This window comes from Primulina eburnea, chromosome 2, assembly GCF_022965805.1.
Source record: "Primulina eburnea isolate SZY01 chromosome 2, ASM2296580v1, whole genome shotgun sequence".
In the NCBI taxonomy this organism is placed as follows: domain Eukaryota; kingdom Viridiplantae; phylum Streptophyta; class Magnoliopsida; order Lamiales; family Gesneriaceae; genus Primulina; species Primulina eburnea.
In genome coordinates this window covers 10,149,819-10,175,867 of record NC_133102.1, presented here as the reverse complement: position 1 = coordinate 10,175,867, position 26,049 = coordinate 10,149,819, and the positions used below count along the sequence as shown (strand labels likewise).

The 26,049-nt window shown below is 35.3% G+C and overlaps 1 protein-coding gene across 1 annotated transcript; it reads left to right on the top strand.

Moving 5' to 3' along the window:
- The first annotated feature begins 14,415 nt into the window (after positions 1-14,415).
- Positions 14,416-22,109, top strand: LOC140822949 (protein NUCLEAR FUSION DEFECTIVE 4). Its single transcript, XM_073183964.1, has 3 exons — positions 14,416-14,854; positions 15,757-16,646; positions 21,429-22,109. Exons 1-3 carry the CDS (start codon positions 14,531-14,533, stop codon positions 21,892-21,894), a joined length of 1,680 nt encoding a protein of 559 aa, XP_073040065.1. The 5' UTR covers positions 14,416-14,530; the 3' UTR covers positions 21,895-22,109.
- The last annotated feature ends 3,940 nt before the right edge of the window (positions 22,110-26,049 follow it).

The following is a 26,049-nucleotide window of genomic DNA, read 5'->3' as shown; positions in this document are numbered from 1 at the left end:
TATCAAAATTCCTTGAGTAATCAAAAAAAAAAAAGTTCAACACAAAGAAAAGTAGCACACGCTTCATAGCAAATATCTGATCTTTCGAAGATCATCTTGTGCTACTGATTCTTACACTCTTCACAATCTTTACATCATTTATACTTTATCAAGAAGAGTCTGTAATCTGAAAAGAGTCTTTTCAGAACTTTGTGTTTCGCATGTTTGTGAGTTGAGAAACTAAGAGTTTCAGTAGGCCGAAGTGTAAGTTCTTCTGAAGTGGGTGTGTACAAAAGTTGTACTGTAATATCCAAAGTCTTTTAGTTATACATTCTGGAAATAGAAGAAGGGGAGACATAGAAGAGTTTATCTTCGAACTTCCATAAACAACTGTTGCCTACTGTTTTATTGTTTTTCAACTACTTCATCAGATTATTTCCGCATGTTTCATTGTAATCAGGTGAAAGCATACGTACAAGATCAACTACTATCCTTAACAGGATTTTAGTACCTCATCATAACGAAAAACGAGTAGAGTTTATTCACCCCCCCTCTAAACTCAACTTCGATCCTCAACAATTGGTATCAGAGCGGGTTATTCTTGTTTGTGAAAAACTACAACAAATGGCACACTTCAGCAAGATCCCTATGTTCTCTAAGGAAGATTTTGATGACTGGAAGATAAGAATGCAAGCTCATCTTGCAGCACAAGATGATGACATGTGGTATGTCATCACAGATGGTCCACTGAAAATCTTAAAGCCTAACACAGCTGTTGCTGTTACTGACGGTGCACCACAGATGGTCGAAAAATCAAGAAGTGAATGGACCAGTGAAGATAAGAAAAAGGCCAATCTTGATAATGTGGCGAAGGATATATTGAATAAAACTCTCGACAAGAACACTTTCAGCAAGATTAAAATGTGTTCTACTGCAAAGGATATTTGGGAAAAGCTCATCCAGATATGTGAAGGAAATGAGCAAACGAAAGAAAACAAACTGTCTGTAGCGATGCAGAAGTTTGAAAATCTAAAAATGAGAGCTGGTGAAACTCTAAACGAGTTCGATGAAAGATTCAGTAGCCTGGTCAATGTGCTAGCTGCTCTGGGTAAAGAGCATAGCAACAGAGAGATAGCCCTCAAGGTGATGAGAGCTTTACCGAGAGAATGGGATGTTAAAACAATGGCTATGAGAGTATCCAAAGACTTGAACAAATTGGAACTGCACGACTTATTTGCATATCTGAAAGCCTACGAGTTCGAATTGGAAGTGAGAAGTGGAGAAGAGCCTTCAATCCTACCCACCAAGGCTCTTGCTGCTACTGCTACTGCCTCTACCTCTTCTACTGCTGCTGCAGTTGTACCTCAGGCATTACCGACCGTAATCATTGACAATACATTGGAGAAGACTGCTGAACAAATCAGTAGTGACGCTATGTCCTTATTTGTGAAGAAATTCTCCAGGTTCATGAAGAAGAACCATCGAACCTATCAGGGTCCCAATCGCAAGTTCAAGAAAGATTCACCATCTGGTGATATGGGATGCTTTAACTGTGGAAAGATAGGTCACTTCATTGCAGATTGTCCTAAACCAAAGAAGGATGATCAAAAGAGAAAGGATCACAAGAGGAATGACAAAAAGTCTAGAAGAGATCGAAAAGCGATGATTGCCGAAGAAAGCAAATCTAAGTGGGCGGACTCTAGTTCTGAGTCATCTGACTCAGAAAGTCATTCCAGTGATAGTGATGCAGAAGAAGTCAAATGTCTAATGGCGGACAATGACTCAACCTCGACATTTGGAGAGGTATTTGATTTTGACTCTAATGAATTTACACGAACTGATTTGATTGATGCACTACATGAAATGGTAAGAGAGTATTCCAGACTTTCTCAATCATTTGAAGAAGTTAAGATTGAAAATCAGAACTTAAAGAATCAGAACAGTAAGTTAACTTGCTTGCAAGTAAACAGCTGCAATGATTTACAAGTTAAGATGAGTAAATTAATAACTGAGAATGAAAGAGCCAATGCAGATTACCAGAAGGTGCTTTCTGAAAACCAGAAGTTGTCGCTACAGGTGAATGCTTGGAACAAGTCTTCTGTTTCATTGGAAAATATGCAAAAATTACAAAAACAGTCAGGAGATATGAGTGGTCTCGGTTTTTGTAATAATGAAGGCACTTCTGAAACGAATATTAAGCCAACACTGGAAATATGCAAAGGGAAATACATTCACTTTGTGAAATCCAGCGTGGTACAGGAACCAGAAGTACCTACTGCTTCAATTGAAAGGAATGTAAATCTGACGAACAGAAGAATGCACTATGGTCTGGGTTACGTTAAACCTAAGGAAAAAGTTGACCAGAGTTCTAGATTCAGAAAAGAATTCAACTCTGGAAGACAACATCCTATGAAGGTTAAAAACTACCAGTACTACAACTCTAAACCTGTTCAGAAGAGATACAGACTGGAAAACAGAAACAGAAGGGAAGAACAACATTTTGATATGCATACTGTTAGAAATAACAGACCTTCTGTTGCACACACATCTTTGGATACCCGAAGTACAAAGTCACCAAGATTTGTACAAATGTGGGTTCCCAAAGGACTGATAAGGCTTGGACCCAAATAGATTTGGGTACCAGATACTAAAATTTGTGTTTGCAGGAACATCAGAAAGAAGCAGAAATCAGTAACTCTACATGGTATCTGGACAGTGGATGTTCCAGACACATGACTGGACAGAAAAACCTACTTTCTCAGATAGTGAGTTGTACTGGACCAAAGATAACTTTTGGAGACAACTCAAAAGGTAGAACCATGGGTAAAGGTAAGATTATCCATGGTAACATCACTATTAATGACGTGTTACTAGTTGACAATCTTTGTTACAATTTAATCAGCATTAGTCAACTATGTGATAATGGTTATTCTCTAGCTTTTCAGAAGCATTCATGTATAATTAGAGATTCTGCTGAAACTACTGTGTTAACCGGAAAAAGAGAAGGCAACACTTACAGAGTCTCCTGGAACTCAAATCATGTCAATACTCCTACATGCTTAGTTGCTTCTCTTAGCAATAAACACTGGCTATGACACAAGAAATTGAATCATCTGAATTTCAAGTCAATCAATTATATCAAGAAGCAGAATATAGTTGATGGATTACCTGATATTAATTTTGTTAAAAATCATGTTTGTTCTGCTTGTCAGCTTGGGAAACAGATAAGATCCAGTTTCAAGACCAAAGATAGCAAATCAACTTCAAGATGTCTGGAACTACTGCACATGGATCTTTTTGGTCCTATCCCCATCATGAGCTTAGGGGGAATGAAATATACTCTTATTGTTATTGATGATTTTTTTATATTCACTTGGGTAATCTTTCTCGCAGGAAAAGATCAAACCAGTAGTCTCTTGATCAAGCTTCTGAAAAGGATTCAAAATGAAAAATCTTCTACCATCATTAAAATCAGAAGTGATCGAGGCACTGAGTTCACTAACAAGTATCTTGAATTATATTTGAATGAGCAGGGGATTCATCATGAATATTCAGCTGCCAGAACACCTCAACAAAACGGAGTAGCTGAGAGGAGAAATAGAACTCTAAAAGAAGCAGCTAGAACAATGCTAGCAGATGCAGACATTTCTCAGCGCTTCTGAGCTGAAGCAATCAATACTGCTTGTTACACGCAAAACAGATCTATGATCAACAAAAGACACAACCAGACTCCATATGAAATATGGAAAGGGAAGAAGCCCAACGTATCTTATTTTCATGTGTTTGGTTGCAAATGTTTTGTACTAAATAATGGCAAAAATCATTTAACTGCATTTGATTCTAAATCAGATGCTGGAATATTTCTTGGTTACTCTGCTATAATCAGAGCTTTTAGAATCTTCAACAATAGAACTCTTAATGTTGAAGAATCGATTCATGTTGTCTTCAATGAAGACAGCAGTGCTGAAATTTCTAACATATCTGATTTAAGTAACAGGTTAGACAGGATTCACTTGGAAATTGACAGTGAAGATGATGTAGAAGCAAATATCAAGGATCTTCAAAATCCAGAACCAGACATACCAATAGTGGAACCAGAAGTACAGAACTTGGATCTACCAATACCAGCAGAAGATGTTCAAGAACCTACTACTGGTTCTGTAGAAGACAATCTTAACATATCTAATCTGGAAGATGTTAATTTAAATCCGTTTATCTGGAGAAAATCTCATCCTCCATCATTGGTTATTGGTAATCCAGCAGCGCCTTTGAGAACCAGAAGGCAAATGCTTAATGAATACATGCATACTGCTTTTATATCTCAGGATGAACCAAAGAAAATTGAAGAAGCTCTTCTGGATCCCAGTTGGATTGAAGCCATGCAAGAAGAGCTGAATCAATTCAAACGTAATGAAGTTTGGTTTCTAGTACCTAGACCATCTCACCAAGCTGTCATTGGAACTCGGTGGGTAGTCAAAAACAAACTCAATGAAGAAGGCACAGTGGTGAGAAATAAAGCTAGATTGGTAGCTCAAGGCTTCAGACAAGAAGAAGGCATAGACTTTGATGAGACTTATGCACTAGTAGCAAGGCTCGAAGCAATCAGAATATTCTTAACCTTTGTTGCTTTCAAGAATTTCAAAGTATATCAAATGGATGTGAAAAGTGCTTTTCTAAATGGTCTTTTACAAGAAGAAGTATACGTCGAACAACCTCCAGGTTTTATCGATCATTTCTCTCCTCATCATGTATTTAAATTACACAAAGCATTATATGGTTTAAAACAAGCACCCAGAGCATGGTATGACACTCTATCTCAGTTTCTTATTGATCATGATTTTACCATTGGAGCAGTAGATAAAACTTTATTTACTTTAGTCAAGAATAAACACATTCTCTTAGTACAGATCTATGTTGATGATATTATTTTTGGGTCAACTAACCCCAAATTATGTGCAAAGTTTGGAAAATTGATGCAGGATAAATTCGAAATGAGTATGATGGGAGAACTAACATTCTTCCTAGGATTACAGATTAAGCAATCAGAGATTGGAATCTTTATAAATCAAGCCAAGTACACCAAGGAGCTTCTAAAAAAATTTGGAATGGAAGCGTGCTCTGCTGCTTCTACTCCAATGAGCTCATCTATCAAGCTTGATAAAGATGAAAGTGGTATTCCAGTAGAGGTAACTCAGTATCGAGGTCTTATTGGTTAATTGTTATATTTAACTGCCAGTAGACCAGATATCATGTTTGCTGTTTGCATTTGTGCTAGATTTCAATTTAACCCCAAACAATCTCATTATATTGCTGCTAAACGAATTTTGAAGTATTTGAAAGGAACTCAAAATGTCGGTTTATGGTATCCCAATGATTCATCGTTAAATCTTATTGGATATTCAGATGCTGATTATGCAGGTTGCAAACTAGACCGAAAAAGCACAAGTGGGTTCTGTCAATTTCTTGGTGATAGGCTGATATCCTGGTTTAGCAAGAAACAGACTTCCATAGCCACATCTACTGCAGAAGCAGAATATCTGGCTGCTGGAAGCTGCTGCTCTCAGATACTGTGGATTCAACAACAGTTAAGAGACTATGGGATTCAAGCCTCCGAATCACCTATATTCTGTGACAATACCAGTGCAATTGCAATAACACAAAATCCAGTACTTCATTCCAGAACGAAGCACATAGACATCAGACATCACTTTATTAGAGATCATGTGCAGAAGAAGAACATTCGTCTGGAATATGTTTCTACTGATCAACAAACAACAAATATCTTCACGAAACCCTTACCAGAGAATAAGTTTTCTTACTTTCGTAATTCTCTTGGTTTGATAGATTTAACTTGATTATTTTCTGTTATATTAGTTAACTTTTATTCTTACTCGCTTATTTATCGTATTGAACTAACAGTAAGATATTTGCAGAAAAGCAGAAGGAAAGTCAGATACGTAAAATGGAACTTTATTAGAAACCATTTCAGTACATTACACGATGCAAAAGTAAAAACAGTAGATCTTCAATGTTATTTAACCAGTAGCGTTACATTTAGCTTTTGTCTCCAGTAATAGAAGTTCTCTGTAATTTGCTTGCAAAATACTTCAACAGGAACAAGAGAATCCAGCAAGCTCAAGGCCTAGAAAGAATCTAGCTTGGGTCTTGTCAGCACTAATATATTTTTTAGATGCCTTACAGGGCATCATAGAGGATTTCAGCATCATCAATCCACCAGCACTCTTTTATTGCATTAGCATGCTTCTGGAAGAAATCGATGCTACATTTCAAACTCAATCGAAGCAACATAATCTGCTTGACTGTGGAAACTACAACTCCAGGAGTGTATTTCAAGGATCATTACGAAAATAATGATATCCTCAAACTTATCTCTGAACAGTTTTGCTTCGACTCCTGAATCAAACTCTAACTCTCCTTTTATTTGAGTTTTCATTTTTGAAGTTCATCTGTTTAACTTCGTTCAAGATATGCAGGTATTTATAGAGGGAACAAAGACTCTTGCGAATCGCAAGATTGCGACTGTTCATTTTCAACGGCTCAGATTGAGAGATGGCCAAGAGTCACTTGTCGCAATTATGACCACGTATTAATTGCATTTACCGAGGGGGAACAGTATCTTAGTCAGACTAAGAGTTTGACACCTTTTCAGAAAACAAAGAGAATGTTTGTCTTTTCGATAAAACTTCAAGTCTGCTGGTTTTTGTCAAAGTGCTTCAATATTTCAGCACCCTGAAACTTCCAGCAGACGTTATCATAAAATGAAAAATCCTCTTCTGATTTTTTTTTATTAACCGTCTGGACAGCCCGCCTTTTTCAAAATTTTCAAATCACTCATATATTTGACAGTTTCTGCAAAACTTTTCAAACACTCAACCAAGAACATACTGACACGTGTCTTTATGTTTATTTGACGACTGTATATCTATTTCAAATTTCACCTTTTCACCTTTACTGTTTCATATCTATCGTTATTCAGCTACTGCTTTCTCTCATATCATCTCTAACTACTGCAAAGTTTATCTAATTTTGTCTACATACAGAAATGGCTGGAGCATACACTCTTAACGCTTATCAAGTTAATTTTGATTCGGTTCTCAACATCAAGGATAAGAATCTCATGAAAATGTTTCAGGACATTGAAAAATCGGGACTCGGGAAATTCCTGGAAGCACCAGCAGTTATTTACAAAAATGCTCTTCTGGAATTTTACGCTAAAGCAACATTGCTTGAAGGAAGGATTGTTCATACTCAAGGAGATGCATCTATCTCTATTGATGCCGCACACTAAGGAGCAATCTTCCTCCTTCCACTTTCAGGTACGTCTGAACTTTCTGATATTACCAAAACAAATATGTCTGTTGCACTCAGTTCTTTCTCAGCATCTGGAGAAGAGGTGTCTCTTTCTTGTCACAATAAATTGCTCAAAATAGAATATCAGATTCTGGCCGATATTGTGGCTAAAGCAATTTTGATCAAAACTGGCACCTTCGACAAGTTGACGAAGGAGAAAGTTCAGGTAATGACTGCCATCACTAAGGGGATTAAGGTGGACTTGAGTCATTTTATTTTCAGAATTATGAAGGATATGGTTGTCAGGAGGAGTTCTGGTTTTGCTGTTCAAATCAGCGCTATGCTCAAGGATGCTGGTTTTGCCTCTACCAGTGATCTAGATGCTACTTCAGTCACCATGATTGATGCTGCAAATGCACTGGCTTTAAAGCCTAAGCCAACCGTGGTGGAGTTTGTTGCGTTGAAAAAGGAAATTGGGGTAACTGCTTCTGAGGCTTCAAAACCTCAAAAGACAATTTCAAAGAAACGAGTGGCTATTTTGACGGATTCAGACAAAACAGCATCAGAAGGATCTGCTGCTGCTGTTCAACCAGAAGTACCAACCCCAGCCAAGAAGAAATATCGCACCATTCTTAAGATTAAGAAGACAACAGCACTGTCTGAAATTGAGAAAGTACCTATTCGGCAGGTCTTTCCAGAAGCAGTTCCTTCTGCTCGATCAACTGCTTCCTCGACTGCACACGCTACTGCATCTATTTCAGCACCTTCTACTTCTACTGTTTTCAAGCCAACATCTGGAATAGTTATTCGAGAACCAGCAAGCGAGTCTTCTGCTTTTCGACCCATCGTGCCTATTTCATCTTCTGACAAAGGCAAAGGAAACATGGTTGAAGAACCACCTATTTTTGGTCACAAGACCACTGTCACCACCGGCGTTGATCTTCATCTAGCCGAGATTGAGACCTCTGCAAACAATGACATGAGTTTCTTTGATGAATGGCATACTGTCCGACTATTCCACTCTTTTGCTTATTTCAAAACAAAAGGGAGTTATGCCAAAATGATGAATGCAGAAAAGAAGATTTTCAGCTGGCAAAAACAGAAAATGTCATCGAGGCCTTGCGGAGAAGGAATTTCATCCTCGATCAGTTGAAATGTCAGAAATTAGAATCCGTTCTGAAAGTTTTTCAATCAAATTTTGATCATGCTGTTCCTACTGCTGTTTAGGATCAAAATGTTATTATGATTCTATCTGACAGGTTAAAGCAGATAAGTGAGCAACTTCTTGCTCAAGAACAAGGCTTTGGAGAGCCTATCGTCTATTATGTTGGCCTTGTTCCAGACTTTCAACAGACTCAGATAGTTGAGGAAAGGACTACAGCCTCCCCAAAGGCTTCTGCTCTTAGTACTCCTGCATCTCCAACAAGGCCCATTCCGTCATCATCACTATTGTCCGTGCATGAATTGGCTTCGGTTGAGGAAGTCATTGAATCGATTGTCCCTTCAGTCTCTACTGCTCTGGAAGCAGCACCGGCTACTTCATTGCCACCTTCTGTTTCTCCTAACCCAGGGCAACAAATAGCAGAACCAGATACTATTTCTTTACTGCCGAATTTAGAAATGTTTTCTGCTGCTCATCAAGCAGAAATGAACATTCTTCTGGATCAGCCTTCTGCACCTTCTGCTGAAGAACCATCAGATTCACAGGCTGTTATTGCACCAACGGAAGAAGCTTTGGCCTATGACTTGGCCGTTCCTACTGAAGAAATTTCTCTTCCCATGGTTGCTGATGAACCTACTGTTTCTGCAATTCCAGCAGAAAGCACAGCAGACCCTGCTCCTTCTACTGCTTTGGTTGATGCTGCTATTGTCTCTACTGTTTTGACTACGTCCCCTGCTGCTCAGACAAACTCTCGTCTCATTGAAATTCAGCAAAGAATGCTTCAGCGAACTCCCTCCCCAGAATTAGACCCATTCAACTTGGAATTTCAGATTGAGTCTCTGCAACGGGAACTCAGCACCGTGTCTGATCTGGTGAAACGGATGTCTTATGAAAACATCTCAGAATTCGCTGGCGCTCAATCTTTCAGAGAACGCATGGGGAAACACGTTTACAACACAGCGGAAAACATGGAGAAAATGCTTGCAGAAGCCATTGTGTTTAGACAGGCTATATCGCGAAACCACGGCAACATGATTCTTGCTCAAAACGATATACTCGATCGACTCACTGGTCATGATGATCTCTTTCGATCACTGTCTACTTCTGTGGAACTTTTGGATGCCAAGATTGACTCTCAAAATCAATCTATCACTACATTGGATAATCGCATCTCTTCTCAGACCCCGTATCTGGAGATGCTAACCGATGGCATTCAAAATATTTCTGGCAGACTGAATGACCTCTTTGCCCATGTGGTTGCCGCTGATGCCAAAAAGGGGGAAGATAGAGGAGATAAAGGAGATCAAGCAGGAGCTAGGCAATCAGTAGATGAGGCTGAACCTTCTAACAGAAGAGATCAAGAACCTCAGAATTAAGAAATCATTTACAGGGATAATGGAACCGATTGATATTTTTTTATATACTTCATTGACATTATCCTTTTGTTTAAATGATTATCTGTTTTTCTTAACAACTTTCTACTGTTTAGGTTTTGGCATCACCACAAAGGGGGAAATTGTTAGATATGAATTTTATTGTGGCGATGATAACTAAGACCAGTAGACCAGCATACCAGAACAATAGAATAATTTATCAGTAGCTGCTGATCTACGATAACAAAACCAGTAGAAAGGGACACCAATACAAAACCAATAGAGAACGTTTTCTAAAGTTGCTATCTTAATTGTTACCGTTAAAGAGTTCCTAGTACTAGTATTAATTGCAGCATTAAATACTATACGGAATCATTTAATGCACTTTACCCAATTAAGTATAAAACAAGACTGATTGTTTTATAGCTTTTCTGCAGGAACTTCTTTCGGTAATAAAGCTGATTGCATCAGTTATCTGAAGACATACTCTGATTGTGAACGTTGAACTCAGTCGATTATATATACTTGGATCAAATCTTTATTCGACACGACACTTCACTTATTATCATTCTTCAAGGAACAAAGCTTCTCTTATCAGACGAATATCAAAATTCCTTGAGTAATAAAAAAAAAAGTTCAACACAAAGAAAAGTAGCACACGCTTCATAGCAAATATTTGATCTTTCGAAGATCATCTTGTGCTACTGATTCTTACTCTCTTCACAATCTTTACATCATTTATACTTTATCAAGAAGAGTCTGTAATCTGAAAAGAGTCTTTTCAGAACTTTGTGTTTCGCATGTTTGTGAGTTGAGAAACTAAGAGTTTCAGTAGGCCGAAGTGTAAGTCCTTCTGAAGTGGGTGTGTACAAAAGTTGTACTGTAATATCCAAAGTCTTTTAGTTATACCTTCTGGAAACAGAAGAAGGGGAGACGTAGAAGAGTTTATCTTCGAACTTCCATAAACAACTGTTGCCTACTGTTTTATTGTTTTTCAACTACTTCATCAGATTATTTCCGCACGTTTCATTGTGATCAGGTGAAAGCATACGTACAAGATCAACTACTATCCTTAACAGGATTTTAGTACCTCATCAGAACGAAAAACGAGTAGAGTTTATTCAACCCCCCTCTAAACTCAACTTCGATCCTCAACAAAAAATATACATTAGTAGAATTACTAAGAAATCTTTTGCTCCTTTTTATATTGTACAAAAGTTTACTTGATCAATAATAAATATTAATAGTGAATTATATATATATATATATATATATATATATATATATATATATATATATATCATTAAATTCGGAGACAAAATGACAAATTGAAATATGAAGATAACACACTAGGAAGATGCAAAGATATATATTTCATCCTTCATGCAAGTACTATATATATTAACCATCGAGACATATATACCGTGTGTGTAAAATAGCTACAAATATTATATATGACATATACTATATATATATATATTTTAAAGTATTTCGATATAAATAATGTTTAATAGTAAAAACTGAAGAGCAAAAAAAATAACATTGTACTTCGGTGTGACATTACAAAATCAAAATATATTAATGAAAAATAATGTTTATTTAAAAATCAATCAAATACATTGTAATAAAAAAATTATTTTAGGTAAATTTAAAATTATATCATGATGGGTTGAATTCAATTTTAGATAGTAAAATTTAAAACTCTAAATTATAAATTTTAAAAACGACAAAGAATTTACATTTTTCGGTAAAAAATATCTAAATGATCCTCATAAATACAACAATCGTCCACAAAAAGAAACATTCTTTTTTTTATTTTTTTTCCAAATTTTGTGAAAAAATTGAGAATTTTAATATCGGACATTTTAAAATTAAAAATGATAATCACTTTATATTCATCATAAAAAATTAATTGCATTAAATGGTACAATAAATATATTTACTTTTAACTTCAAATTTATTAGTTTTTACGTTTACTTATTTTACTTTTGTTTTGAATATAAAAATTAAATTCCATGTACTTTTTTTATATGTTCGTGAACTTTTTATTAAATAGGACATTGATAAATTCCAAATTTTAATGAAATTTAAAAATACATATTTAACCTATATAAAAAATGAAATATTTAAATTTGAATATTAGATTCCTATGTTTCTGGCCAGTAGCTCCTTTTCTGTAAAGCAAAAGAGGGGGAATGCGAGGCTGTAAAGTAGTTGTTACGAGACTATGAGGAAGCATCAGGCCAGGCGATAAACCTCATGAAATCGGGGATTATGTTTAGTGGAAACATGGATTCGGACCAAAAGGAGCTACTAGCCAGAAACATAGGAATCACAAACGACATGCGATCCGGAAATTACTTGGGACTCCCTTCTCTAATTGGCAAAAAGAAAAAAGATATATTCAACTACCTGAAAAGAAAACTTTGGAAGAAATTTCAAGGTTGGCAAGGAAAATTTCTTTCAAAAGCAGGGAGGGAGATCCTACTTGAAGCAGTCGCCCAAGCTTTACCATCTTACTGCATGAATGTGTTCTTACTACCGAAATCTACTACAGAGGAACTACAACGCATGATGAACTCGTTCTGGTGGGGCTCTAACTCAAGCGGCAATAGAGGCATAAAATGGTTAAGTTGGGACCGTCTATGTGTTGCGTAGATAAATGGGGGTATGGAGTTCAGAAATCTGCATCATTTTAACTTGGCAAAGCTGGGTAAACAAGCATGGAATCTCATTGCTAACCCAAACTCCCTTATGGCCAGAGTCTTAAAATCCGAGTACTTTCCCAATTCGAATTTTTTAGAGGCAAGTCTGGGTCACAATCCTAGCTTCATTTGGCGTAGCTTGTGGCAGTCAAGAGATATCCTAAAAACAGGAGTCCGATGGAGAATTGGAAATGGGAACAATATAAGTAAGTATTTGGAGAGATCCCTGGTTACGTAATCCAAGTAACTTCTACATATCATCACCTCCTATTACAGAGCTTTACTCACTGAAGGTTAGTGAATTATTCATCCCTTTCACTACTCAGTGGAATCATGACCTGCTGGTTGCCATATTTGAAAATAAAGATGTACAGAAGATTTTGAACATCCATGTACACACAAACATAGGAGGAGACAAACTTATTTGGCATCATGGAAGCAATGGCAAATATACGGTTCGGTCAGGATATAAAAGCGCACATGATCTATTAGGACTGGGAGAAAGTAACGGGGTTCCCGGGGACTGGAAAACGCTATGGAACCTGAAAATCCCACCTAAGGTGAAGGTCTTTTTGTGGCGTTCCGCGAGAGATATTATACCAAATCGTGGAAACCTCCAAAATAAACAAGTTATGGTTCCCATCTGTTGTGCAACATGTGGAAACGAATGGGAGAATTCCTGGCACCAATTCATTTTATGTCCAATGGCAAAAGCTTGCTGGGAAGAGATCGGCCACTGGAACCAAGTATTCTCATTATCCAATGAAGCAGATGGTTTCGTCCAATGGATGTTTAAAATGTTCCAGAAAGTAGAGGGCAGCACGCTTGAAAATATAGCAATGGTACTATGGGGCATATGGAGGGCTCGAAATGATAAACTCTGGAACATAACTGTCAAATCAGCAGATTTAGTGGTTAGTTCAACGTTACAACTCTTAACGGATTGGAAAGCGGTACGTAGAATTGAAGGAACTCAGGATAGAACAAACCAACATGATGGGGAGGGTAGTACATGGAAAAAACCACGAGCTCCAGCTCTAAAATGCAATGTTGATGCATCGGTACAGAATGGCTCAAGGAACATCGGTGTGGGAATGGTCCTTCAAGACTCAGATGGCCTATTTATTTCAGCAAAAACAAATTGTTTCTCCGAAAGCGTAGGAATTAAAGATGCAGAAGCAATGGCGTTCAAGGAAGCACTTAGCTGGATAGAAGTCATGAATATTCAAGATGTAATATTTGAGTCAGATTCTAAAACAGTAGTTGAGGCAATAAGCTCGGAAAGAGAAGATAACTCAGAATTTGGTGTCATTATCTCAGAGTGTCGTGAAGTCCTTCATCAAAGACCATCGTTCAGTGTCTGTTTTACCCGGAGACAACCAAACAAGGTGGCACACAATCTTGCTAGGACATCTTGGTTCTATGCTCGTCCCTCGATCTGGAATTCTCCTCCAGATTTTATTCTTGATGTCTTGAATGTAGACTGTAATTCTCTTGATTTTTAATAATATTTATGATTTCCGTTCAAAAAAAATCATTTTTTATAAGGAGGTAAAATATGTATTTTAGTTAAATTTTATAAAGAAAAACTTAATGAATAACATGTATCTATGGATCATCAATAATATATCAATATAATATTTAAGTAAAATGTGGAAAAATAAAAAAGAACAACTAAGAAGGTAGATTTATTGTAAGAAGTTTTCACGGATTTATTTTCGTGAAAACGAGTGAATCCGATATATTTTTAAAATAAAAATAATATTTTAATTTAAAATATAATATAGTTTTATGAATTTTAAAAAATTGACTGGTAGCAAATAAAAACAAATAATAAATAAAAAGGGACACATGTCAATTAATAGACTCTCCTCAACTCAACACTCACGGTCACGCTTTTCAAACTTTGCGTTCGTTCACTTTTTCAGCCGAACTTTTGAAACGTCGGTCCAAGATTCTACAAAATCTTTTCCATCTCCCAAAAAATCTGAAAAAAAATAATGGTAGGGTTGAAGCAAGGCACAAGACCACCATGGGTTGGTTTGGGTGCCGCGGTTTGGATCCAAATAGCAGCGGGAAATGCATCCACTTTTCCTTTGTACTCTCCTTCACTGAAATCCGTTCTGGGTTTCAATCAGCACCAGCTAACCATCCTTGGGGTGGCCAATGATATTGGGGAAAATGTGGGGATTCTTGCAGGAATTGTTTGCAATAAGTTGCCTCCTTGGGCTGTTCTTCTTGTTGGTGTCTTCGCTGCTTTCTTGGGTTATGGTGTTCTTTGGCTTGCTGTTAGTCAGACTGTTCAGTCGGTGCCTTATTGGGTGGTAAGTTCGTTGGCTCTTGTCTCAGTGATTGGATCTTTTTGAAGTTTTAGTTTTTCAGAGTTACTGGGATTTGTAATTTGGCATGATTTGTGTGCTTGTGTTCGTTTGGTGGTTGTTGCTTGGTACTTTTAACTTGTTTAATTTTCATCTCAAAACTTGGATCTTTATAAAGTTTCGGCTTTAAGGTTACTGAGAGTATTTCTGAACATGATTTGTGTGCTTTTGTTCGATTGGCTCTTTTGGTTGGGAACTGTTGAAATCTGGATTTTTATTTTTTGCGTGATTTTAAATGTGTGCTTATGTGTCGGTAATTTTAAAGACTTTCGAATGATCTAACCTTCGGCGTTTATTCATTTACACGTGAAATTTCAAAATTATGTGCTTTGAGTGGCTGTTTGTCTTCCCCACGTAAGCCCTACTCAGACAAGTATGTCTAAGATAGAGTGAATTAATGTTTTGTGAAGGCTAAAAATAGATCTACTTATCGGAAAAAGGCTTGCTAAATCCAACCATAGTAGTAGTTGGAGAAATTCTTGGAAGCGAAACTAGTAAATGATAAGTAGCACTTGAACCGAAGATCTCTGTATCCCTAGAATAAGTCAACCCCTCCCTCCTCTCCTCTTGTTGGAAGGAACCATGTTTGGCAATGAGAGTCCCTGCAAAGAAAAGTCTAATAAGCATAGTTCAATCACAATATATGATCTCTACTTATCCCCTTGGCTGAATAAAGGTGAAAACAAACACGTCATCCATAAATCAATAGTTGTCCCGGGTTGATCAACTTGGTTACCTATTATAAGTGATTTTTTTCTTCAAAATATGTTCAAAAATTTTGATACTTTGTTCTTCAATTGCTCATTTAATTCATTTCATGGATCCTGACCATTTGATAACCATAATAGCTGTGGTTGGCGCTATGCATTGGAGCCAACAGTAGCGCATGGCTGGCCACAGCTGTTCTTGTTACCAACATGAGGAACTTTCCTCTCAGTAGGGGTACTGTTGCGGGTGTACTCAAAGGCTATGGTGGTTTAAGTGCTGCAGTTTTCACAGAGGTGTACACTATGGTCCTTAATGGGTCAGATTCAAGTTTGCTGCTACTCTTAACACTAGGCATCCCCACTACAGGTTTGGCAATGATGTACTTTATTCGCCCTTGCACCCCAGCTTCTGGAGAAGACTCGTATGAGCATGCCCATTTTCTTTTCACCCAAGGAGCTAGTATCTCACTTGCCATTTATCTTCTCACGACGACAATTTTAAAAAACCTCTTGTTCCTTGGAAACGTCATCTCCTATATAATTCTTGCTATAATGATTATACTTTTGATGGCTCCTTTGGCGATTCCTCTAAAAATGACCCTGTTTCCTGCAAATCATAAGAAACCTCCCCAGCCTGCGGATATAGTCTCTGGAGATACTGATTTAAATCCGGCGGATCCTTTGTTGACACCATCATCGTCGGCAACGCATCTTGGAAGTTTTTACGAGTCTGAAGATGTTTCAGAAATAGATTTACTTCTTGCTGTGGGTGAGGGAGCAGTAAAGAAGAAAAGAAGACCGAGAAGAGGAGAAGACTTCAAATTTCGTGAAGCTGTGGTAAAGGCAGACTTCTGGCTTCTATGGTTTGTTTACTTTGTTGGAGTTGGTTCTGGAGTAACGGTCCTTAATAATTTGGCACAAATTGGGGTTTCGCTTGGTGTCAGTGATGCAACTACGTTGTTAAGTTTGTTCAGCTTTTGTAATTTTTTGGGCCGCCTAGGGGCTGGAGCTGTTTCTGAACACTTTGTGAGGTAATAGAATTGCTGTCTTTTGTTTGTTGTTTTTTTTAATATGTGAAATTGCTAGAAATCTCGTAAAATGTATCTTCTTGATGCATCTTTTGATTTTCTTCCCAGAAGTGCGAATATTGAGAGCTTTGAACTGGTTAGGTAAATAATCATCTTGGATTCTGAAAATGTGGGGAAGACATGTAGAAATCCCTCCCCTCCCCCCATTATGGTTATTGATTCTTGCATATTGCTTTTCCCAGTGTTTGTTTGGTTTATATATTTAAAAATAAGTCACATTTTGTCAGAACATTTCATGTTTGCAATCTTAATTTTGATGTTAACAAAACTTGTTATTTTGTTTCTAATGGTTTACCAAAGTGCGCAGAAAGCTGAAACTGCTCAGACTTCGAGCTGATCAGTTATCAATTTAAAACTAAAGCTATTGAGACGTAAACTGAAAGCGCCGACTGATTATCCAAACTGAACTTGTCCAACTAAAATATTAAGAACAGTTCAACTGATTGTTCAGTTGATAGGTGGTTCAGCACAGACCTTCAGAGGCCCGGTCAGCTGATGAAGAGTTCAACTGTTGAAGAGCCCAACTGATCAGTTCAACTGAATCAGAGAAATCAGTTCAGTTGACAAGCCAACTGATTTCACCAAACCGGTTCAACTGACAAGCCAACTGATTTCACCAAATCAGTTCAATTGACTAGTTCAGAGCATCAGTTAGGAATCAATCAGTTTGCAGAACGCGACAAGCTTATCTAATGGAATCCAGCTGTGTGTACTAGGAAAAGCCTATGTACTATCAATAGTACAATAATAGACGTTGCAGCAGAGGTTAAAGACGAAGCGTTCTTGAATGCATGTCATAAAAGTCGAGACACAAATTTCAATGAACAAATTCAGCAGCAACGAACATATTTGATGAGTTTTGATGTACGGTCACCTTGCTGCTATAAATACAGACCAAGACCATCAGCAAAAAGATCGTGTAATAAAATAGAAGAAAATGCTCACTTAATTCATATCAGCTTACAAGAAGCAATCAGCTCAGAGGGAATACTTCAGCATGTTAGAAGCTTAGATTAGAAGCATATTTCCCTCAGTGTGTGAGAACACTTTCGTGTAGTATTCAAAGATCAGTTCTCACACACATACACCACCACTCACATATATACAAAAAGTTGAGCTGATAGAATAACTGAGTGGGTCTTCCGGTCTTGCACAAAGACAATAAACTTGTGTGTGTAGTCTTTGATACACAGACGTTAAACTAGTGTTGGATGAAAGGTGTTGTCTTCAGTCTAGGCTAGGAGTTCAGATTGAGCAGTAGTGTCAGTCCTAAGCTGAGTGAGTTTGTACAAAGTGTTGTATAAATCAAAGTTTTCTAGTGGATCCTACCCGATGAGGTAAAATGGGTGACATAGGAGCAGTTGAAGTCTCCGAACATCCATAAAGATATCTTGTGTATAACTGTTTAACTATCGTTTTCAAACTGATTTGATCAGTTCGAGCTGTTATCAGTTCAATTCTCACCATAACTGAACTGATACATGCAATAACTGATCCTTCGCTTTCAGTTATTCAGTTTACACAATTTAAAAGGATTATTACTTTCTTAACGAATGATTACTTTGAGTATTTTCCGCTTGGTATAAAACCAAACTCGATTTAGTTCATCGGTGTTTACATTCTTAGAACACGAGCTATTGTAGTTCATGGAGAATATCGTGTTTGAAGTACCTTCGCAGGTGTTAAGACCGATCCATCAATTGGTATCAGAGCTAGCTGTTCTAAGAAGGACATTTGAAAGTTGTTTAAAAATTATTTTACTTAAAAATACTTTTAAATGCTATTTAAAAGTATTTTATATTATTTTCAAAACTATTTTAAAATCCTTATTTATCACTCATTGCGAAGAGTAGAGAGGGTTGGTTCTGCAACTAACGTTGTAGCCACTTTTCTCGACTCCAAGCTTTGGGGCTTTAATCAGCTTGTAGGATTTTTGAGTCCAAACTGACAGCAGAATAGCTAAGCTGATCAGTGGACAAGATTTCAGCTGTCAGCCTACCAGTTTAGCTGATCAACAGACGAAACCTAGCTATGGTGAGATGTTGGATGATTAAAGTGAAGCATAATCATCAGCAGTATACCGCCGCTTCGTTGTCATATCAGATCAAATAGATGATCAATGCGGTTCAACATTAGTTGAGTCCAGTTTGAGTCAGCTCGACTAGTTAGCCAACAAAGAGATCAAGTTCAAGGCAAATTAGCTGATTTTCTGGCAAAGAGACTCGAGATCGTTGAAGCATTTCAAGCGGTCAAGATAACCAGTTGTTGGTATATCCAGTTCTGTCATGCATAAGCTGATTGATATTTGATGTTTAAAATATGCTATTGTAAATGCAATTTTCCTTACAACTGATGATGTACTTAAATGTATAAAACAAGGGAAGTTTATTTGATTAAATAAAAATCATGTTTATCCAGTTAAGTTTCTATGCGACTAAACTGATATATTCAGATTTCTTGTCTAAACTGCTTAAATGATTAAAAGAGCACTAATTTATTTTAAGCTTATATGATTATATTTTTAAAAGAAATTTTTAATTCAGTTCTTGAGAGGGAGATTTCTTATCCCTCGAAATGAAAGTTTTTAAAACTCAATTTTTTATTATTCAGCTGTTGATGGGGAGTTTTCTTTTAAAAGATCCCTTGAGCTGAAAAATGTTTTTAAACTATTTTTATTTTAGTTTTTAAATGTTTTTGATTCTCACAAAGAAGGAGAATCAGTTTTAAGTTTTAAATTTTAAAATTTTAAATCGCTTTATGTGTCGAAGTTTTGTGATCATTAAAAGGAGAGAGATTGTTGGAACATTTCATGTTCGCAATATTAATTTTGATGTTAACGAAACTTGTTATTTTGTTTATAATGATTTACTAAAGTGTGCAGAAAAGCTGAAACTGATCAGACTTCGAGCTGATCAGTTACCAAGTCAAAACTAAAGCTATCGAGACGTAAACTGAAAGCGCCAACTGAATATCTGAACTGAACCAGTCCAACTGAAATATTAAGAACAGTTCTGGTTCAGCAGAAGCCCTTCAGAAGCCCGGCCAGCTGATGAAGATTTCAGCTGATGAAGAGCCCAACTGACCAGTTCAACTGAATAAGAGAAATCAGTTCAGCTGACAAGGTAACTGATTTCACCAAACAAGTTTAACTGAGCAGTTCAGAGCATCAGTTAGGAATCAATCAATTTGCAGAACACGATAAGCTTATCTAATGGAATCCAGCTGTGCGTAATAGGAAAAGCATATGTACTATCAATAGTACAATAATGTACGTTGTAGCAGAGGTTAAAGACGAAGCTTTCTTGAATGCGTGTCAGAAAAGTCGAGACACAAATTTCAATGAACGGATTCAGATGCAATGAACATATTTGATGAGTCTTGATGTACGGTCATCTTGCTGCTATAAATACAGACCAAGACCATCAGCAAAAAGAGTGAAAAAATAGAAGAAAAGGCACGCTCAATTCCTATCAGCGTACAAGAAGCAATCAGCTCAGAAAGAACATTTCAACATTCTTATCTGCTTAGATTAGAAACATATTTCCCTCTGTGTGTGAGATTCGTGTTGTATTCAGAGATCAGTTCACACACACACCACCACTCACATATATATAGAAAGTTGAGCTGATAGAATAGCTGAGTGGGTCTTGCACAAATACAATAAACTTGTGTATGTAGTCTTTGACACACAAACATTAAATAAGTGTTGGATGAAAGGTGCTGCCTTCAGTCTAGGTTAGGAGCTCAGATTAGGCAGTAGTGTAAGTCCTAAGCTGAGTGAGTTTGTACAAAATGTTGTATAAATCAAAATCTTCTAATGGATCCTACCCGAGGAGGTAGAATGGGTGACGTAGAAGCAGTTGAAGTTTCCGAACATCCATAAACATATCTTGTGTATTTAACTGGTTAACTGTCGTTTTCAAACTGATTTGATAAGTTCGAGCTGTTATCAGTTCAGTTCTCTAAATCGATACATGCAAGAACTGATCCTTCGCTTTTCAGTTATTTAGTTTACACAAGTTAAACGATTTTTAAATTTAACAGCTTTCTTAACGAAGGATTACTTCGAGTATTTTCCGCTTGGTATACAACCAAACTCGATTTAGTTCATCGGTGTTTACATTCTTAGAACCTGAGTTATTGCAGTTCATGGAGAATATTATGTTTGAAGTACCTTCGCAGGTGTTATGACCGATCCATCACATTTCCTATTGTCGGGACTCGGGATTATAATATGTGATCCGGAAGATAAATAAAAATTCGACATAAATATGAAAGGGGTTGTAACTGAGATAAAAAAAAATGATGATAAAAAACAAAAATAAGATTGTTGGCCCTTTGAACACTTTGCCATGCATGCAGGCCTTGTGGGCAAACCAAGTAGTTGCTTTGTGTTGTCTCTTCCTTTGATACTCCTGCGTTATCTTTTCAAGAAAATAAGTTAAATGGTGAAGAAAGTTTGTGCTGTGATATTCTCTTTGTCGAACAAGTTCACCATTTCAAAAATTATGATGCAAATCCAAGTTGTGTCAAATTTCTAATTTTCTATATAGTGTTATGAGAGCCAGCACCATCCTACTTTAAATGCATGCAATTCTAGTCTAGACGTGTACTTGACAACATTTTCCACTTAATTTTTGTAATATACGGCGTCATATTTTCGTGTCATTCTTTACTCTTTGTATCAATCTTTCTAAGGCCTTTTCATTTTGACAACAATTGTAGATCAAAGACAATTCCTCGGACATTTTGGATGACAATAACACAGTTTATCATGATCTTAACATTTCTCCTATACGCCTCAGCTCTGAATGGCACCCTGTATTCTGGAACAGCATTGCTTGGAATTTGCTTTGGCGTCCAGTTTGGCGTAATGATTCCAACTGCGTCCGAACTCTTTGGCTTGAGACATTTCGGCATCATTTTCAACTTCATGCTGCTGGGAAATCCTGCTGGTGCATTTCTATTCTCAGCTTTTCTTGCTGGCCATATATATGATGCCGAAGCTGCAAAGCAGCAAAGTTCTTCTTGCATAGGCCCACATTGCTTTAGGATCACGTTTCTAGTTTTAGCCGGGCTTTGTGGGTTGGGAACAATATTGAGCATAATACTTACCTTAAGGATAAGACCAGTTTACCAAATGCTTTATGCTGGAGGTTCCTTTCGTCTGCCACAAAGTTCTGGTCACTGATTAAAGAAATCTTTTTTGCACACCAGAGAATCTCACTCTCAGATTCTGTGTTTAACCACCCCATCTGAAATCATGCGTAAGTTTGGAAAATGGAGGGGTTTTCTGTCATGTTAATCTTCTTCGATGCCATGTCATATGTGGCTTTTTATGTTGCGAGTGATCGACTTGAGCATCTATATCCTGTGTATCTAATCTAATAGAATAAATTTCTGTAATTAAGATGTCCAAATGTTTGGATGCTACGTCATATTTTACTTGAAGATTGCTTTTAAGTTTTGATTATCAATCACCACAAGTATCACATTCACACCTCGTGTTACTTCTGTTCATTTTACCAAAAAAAAAAATTAGTGGCAAGAAACTTGTTCTGTTTTGTTTATGTGCTTTTGCACTTTCTTTTGTGCATGCGCCTGAAAAAGATGGCACCTGGTGTGTTGCTAATTTGCTGTGTTCTTGATACTTTTCGAGGAACACAAATCAGTAGCACAACACAAGGTGATTAGACAAATATTGCTGAACTTTCTCGATTTTATTGTAATGCTGGATCGAGTTCTGAATCATTTAGGCCTCAAGTTCTGAATCATTGAATTCAACTTGATTTCTACAGTATTACTGTCTTGACCGATACTGTCTCGTGAATGAAGTTAGTGCTAGAATAGCTTCTGTTCCGGGGTCTAGCCAGCTTAACGCTGGCCTTTGATTCCACTAATCTCGACTTTGAGGGTCGTTTCACCCTTGGACCACCATTAGTAGGCATCAATAACTTATTACCAAACTCCTCTCCTGAACTAGCCATCATTCGTATTCTCCAGTCTGTCTCATCTCTCCCAAGAATTATCCTTCTCTGCACATCGCTTCCTCTTCAGAACGATTGGAGTAACTAATTTTCATGACCAACTTTACAAGAATATGTATGCTTAGCAAGAGAAGTCACCTCTCTGACCAAATCTTAGTTCACTTTGTTTCACCCTCTGCTTGATTTTGGAAAAAAAGAAATAATCAAAACAAGAACCCACTTAACCTAATTAACTGATGTTTTTAAAACAATCGATTTAACTAAATAACCAATTTAATTGTAGAACAATTTTGATGGCACAGGAGGGCAAAGTCTCACCGTTGGCTTGAAAAGGGTAGCATTATAAAATCTCTAATGTTTGAGTAGTGACATAAATAGTAAATATGTGTGTTCGGATCCACGTCAAAAAGTTGTTTTCCAAATTGTACTAAAAAAAACATTTCACTGGCGATTTATCTCAGATTTCTTGCCAGCGGCGGAGCCACCCTTTGGGCATCGCCCAAGCCCCACCTATTTTTTTTTTTTTTTTAAAAGTTAGTGTTTTAAAATTTTAAATTTTTTTCAACCCATATTAAAAATAAAACAATTTTTTTTAATCTAATGTTTAAAAATTAAAAATAAAACAACTCCCACAAATCATAATTCATTACTGTGTATTGGTTGATTTATTATCGCATGTTATGAAATTATGCATCTTTGAGATAAAAATTCTATGACTCTAAAATTATGTTGATATTTAGTTGTGATTATTCTTGTTGCAATAATATTGTCTTATGATGTATATGATTTTTGAATTTGAATTTTTACCCTAAAAATCTATTGTTGAGATTTTTGGAATAATAATCAATTGATTGAAATGTTTGATGATTATTGATGTGCAATTATTATTGGGTTTGTTTTGTGATTTTTCTATTTGTAATAACTGAAAATTGAATAAGTATGAATTTTGAAAAATAATTATTTGTTATAAAATTTTGGGAATATTGAATTTTTTTTATTTAAGTAAGGGTAATTTGTAGAAAAATACATCTGTGCAAGATTAATTTAAGATTCAGTACCCAACAGTTTTTTTTTTAAATTTAGTACCTGACAAAACACCAACTTAGCTTTTACTACATATTTCATGCATTTTTACATTTTTACCCTTTCAATTAATAAAAAAAGTATATAAATACTTATTTTGGTTGCAAATCTTCTCTTTCCACTCATCAATCCCGATTCATTTGGATGACTTGTATATTTAATTTAAATATTTTTTATTAAAAAAAAAACAAATTCACAACTAATTGAATTTTTTGAAATACTTAGTTTTACTTATGAAATACTTAATTTCAATTTTAAAATACATGATTTAGTAAATGAAATACTCAGAATGTTTATTAAAAACTGGATATTCGAATATGCATTTAAATAAAAACCGCAACTAATTGAATTTTTTGAAATACTTAGTTTTACTTGTAAAATACTTAATTTCAATTTTAAAATACTTGATTTAGTAAATGAAATACTCAGAATGTGTATTAAAAACCTGGATATTCGAGTATGCATTTTAAAAAAAAAAACTTTACGCAACTAATTGAATTTTTTGAAATACTTAGTTTTACTTATGAAATACTTAATTTAAATTTTAAAATACTTGATTTAATAAATGAAATACTCAGAATGTGTATTAAAAAGCTGGATATTCGAATATGCATTTTAAAAAAAAATCGTAACAAACTGAATTTTTTGAAATACTTAGTTTTACTTGGGAAATACTTACTTTTAATTTTAAAACTACTTGATTTAGAAAATGAAATACTCAGAATGTGTATTAAAAACTGGATATTCGAATATGCATTTTAAAAAAAAAAACAAATTCGCAACTAATTGAATTTTTGAAATACTTAGTTTTACTTATGAAATACTTAATTTTAATTTTAAAATACTTGATTTATTAAATGAAATACTCAGAATGTATATTAAAAAGCTGGATATTCGAATATGCATTTAAAAAACAAAAACAAATTCGCAACTAATTGAATTTTTTGAAATACTTAGTTTTATTTGTGAAATACTTAATTTAAATTTTAAAATACTTGATTTAGTAAATGAAATACTCAGAATGTCTATTAAAAAGCTGGATATTCGAATATGCATTTTAAAAAAAAAATCGTAACTAACTGAATTTTTTGAAATACTTAGTTTTACTTGTGAAATACTTACTTTTAATTTTAAAACTACTTGATTTAGAAAATGAAATACTCAGAATGTGTATTAAAAACTGGATATTCAAATATGCATTTAAAAAAAAACAAATTCGCAAATAATTGAATTTTTGAAATACTTAGTTTTACTTATGAAATACTTAATTTTAATTTTAAAATATTTGATTTATTAAATGAAATACTCAGAATGTGTATTAAAAAGCTGGATATTCGAATATGCATTTAAAAAACAAAAATAAATTCGTAACTAATTGAATTTTTTGAAATACTTAGTTTTATTTGTGAAATACTTAATTGTAATTTTAAAATACTTGATTTAGTAAATGAAATACTCAGAATGTGTATTAAAAAACTGGATATTCGAATAAACATTTAAAAAAAAAATCGCAACTAATTGAATTTTTTGAAATACTTAGTTTTACTTGTGAAATACTTAATTTTAATTTTAAAATACTTGATTTAGTAAATGAAATACTCAGAATGTGTATTAAAAAGCTAGATATTCGAATATGCATTTAAAAAAAAAAAAAACAAATTCGCAACTAATTGAATTTTTTGAAATACTTAGTTTTACTTGTGAAATAATTAATTTCAATTTTAAAATACTTGATTTTGTAAATGAAATACTCAGAATGTGTATTAAAAAACTGGATATTCGAATATACAACGCAAGTTCACCAAATGCTCGCATTTCCATCCAAGATTCATTTGGATGAAATGTTTATTTCATTTAATTATTTATTTTTTGTTAAAAATCAAATTCGCAACTAAGCATTGAACTTTTTCAAGTACCTAGTTTTACTTGCGAAATACCTAATTTCAATTTTAAAATACTTGATTTGGTAAATGAGATACTCAGAATGAGTATTAAAATACTGAAATTCGAATATGCAACGTAAGTTCACCAAATGCTCGCATTCTATCCAATATGCATTTGGATGACATGTTCATTTTATTTATATATTTTCTTTATTTTTTTTAAAAAAAATTCGCAACTAAGTATTGAACTTTTTCAAGTACTTAGTTTTATCTGCGAAATAATTAATTTCAGTTTTAAAATACTTGATTTGGTAGATGAGATACTCATAATGAGTATTAAAATACTGGATATTCGAATATGTAGCGTAAATTCACCAAGTGCTCACGTTTCCA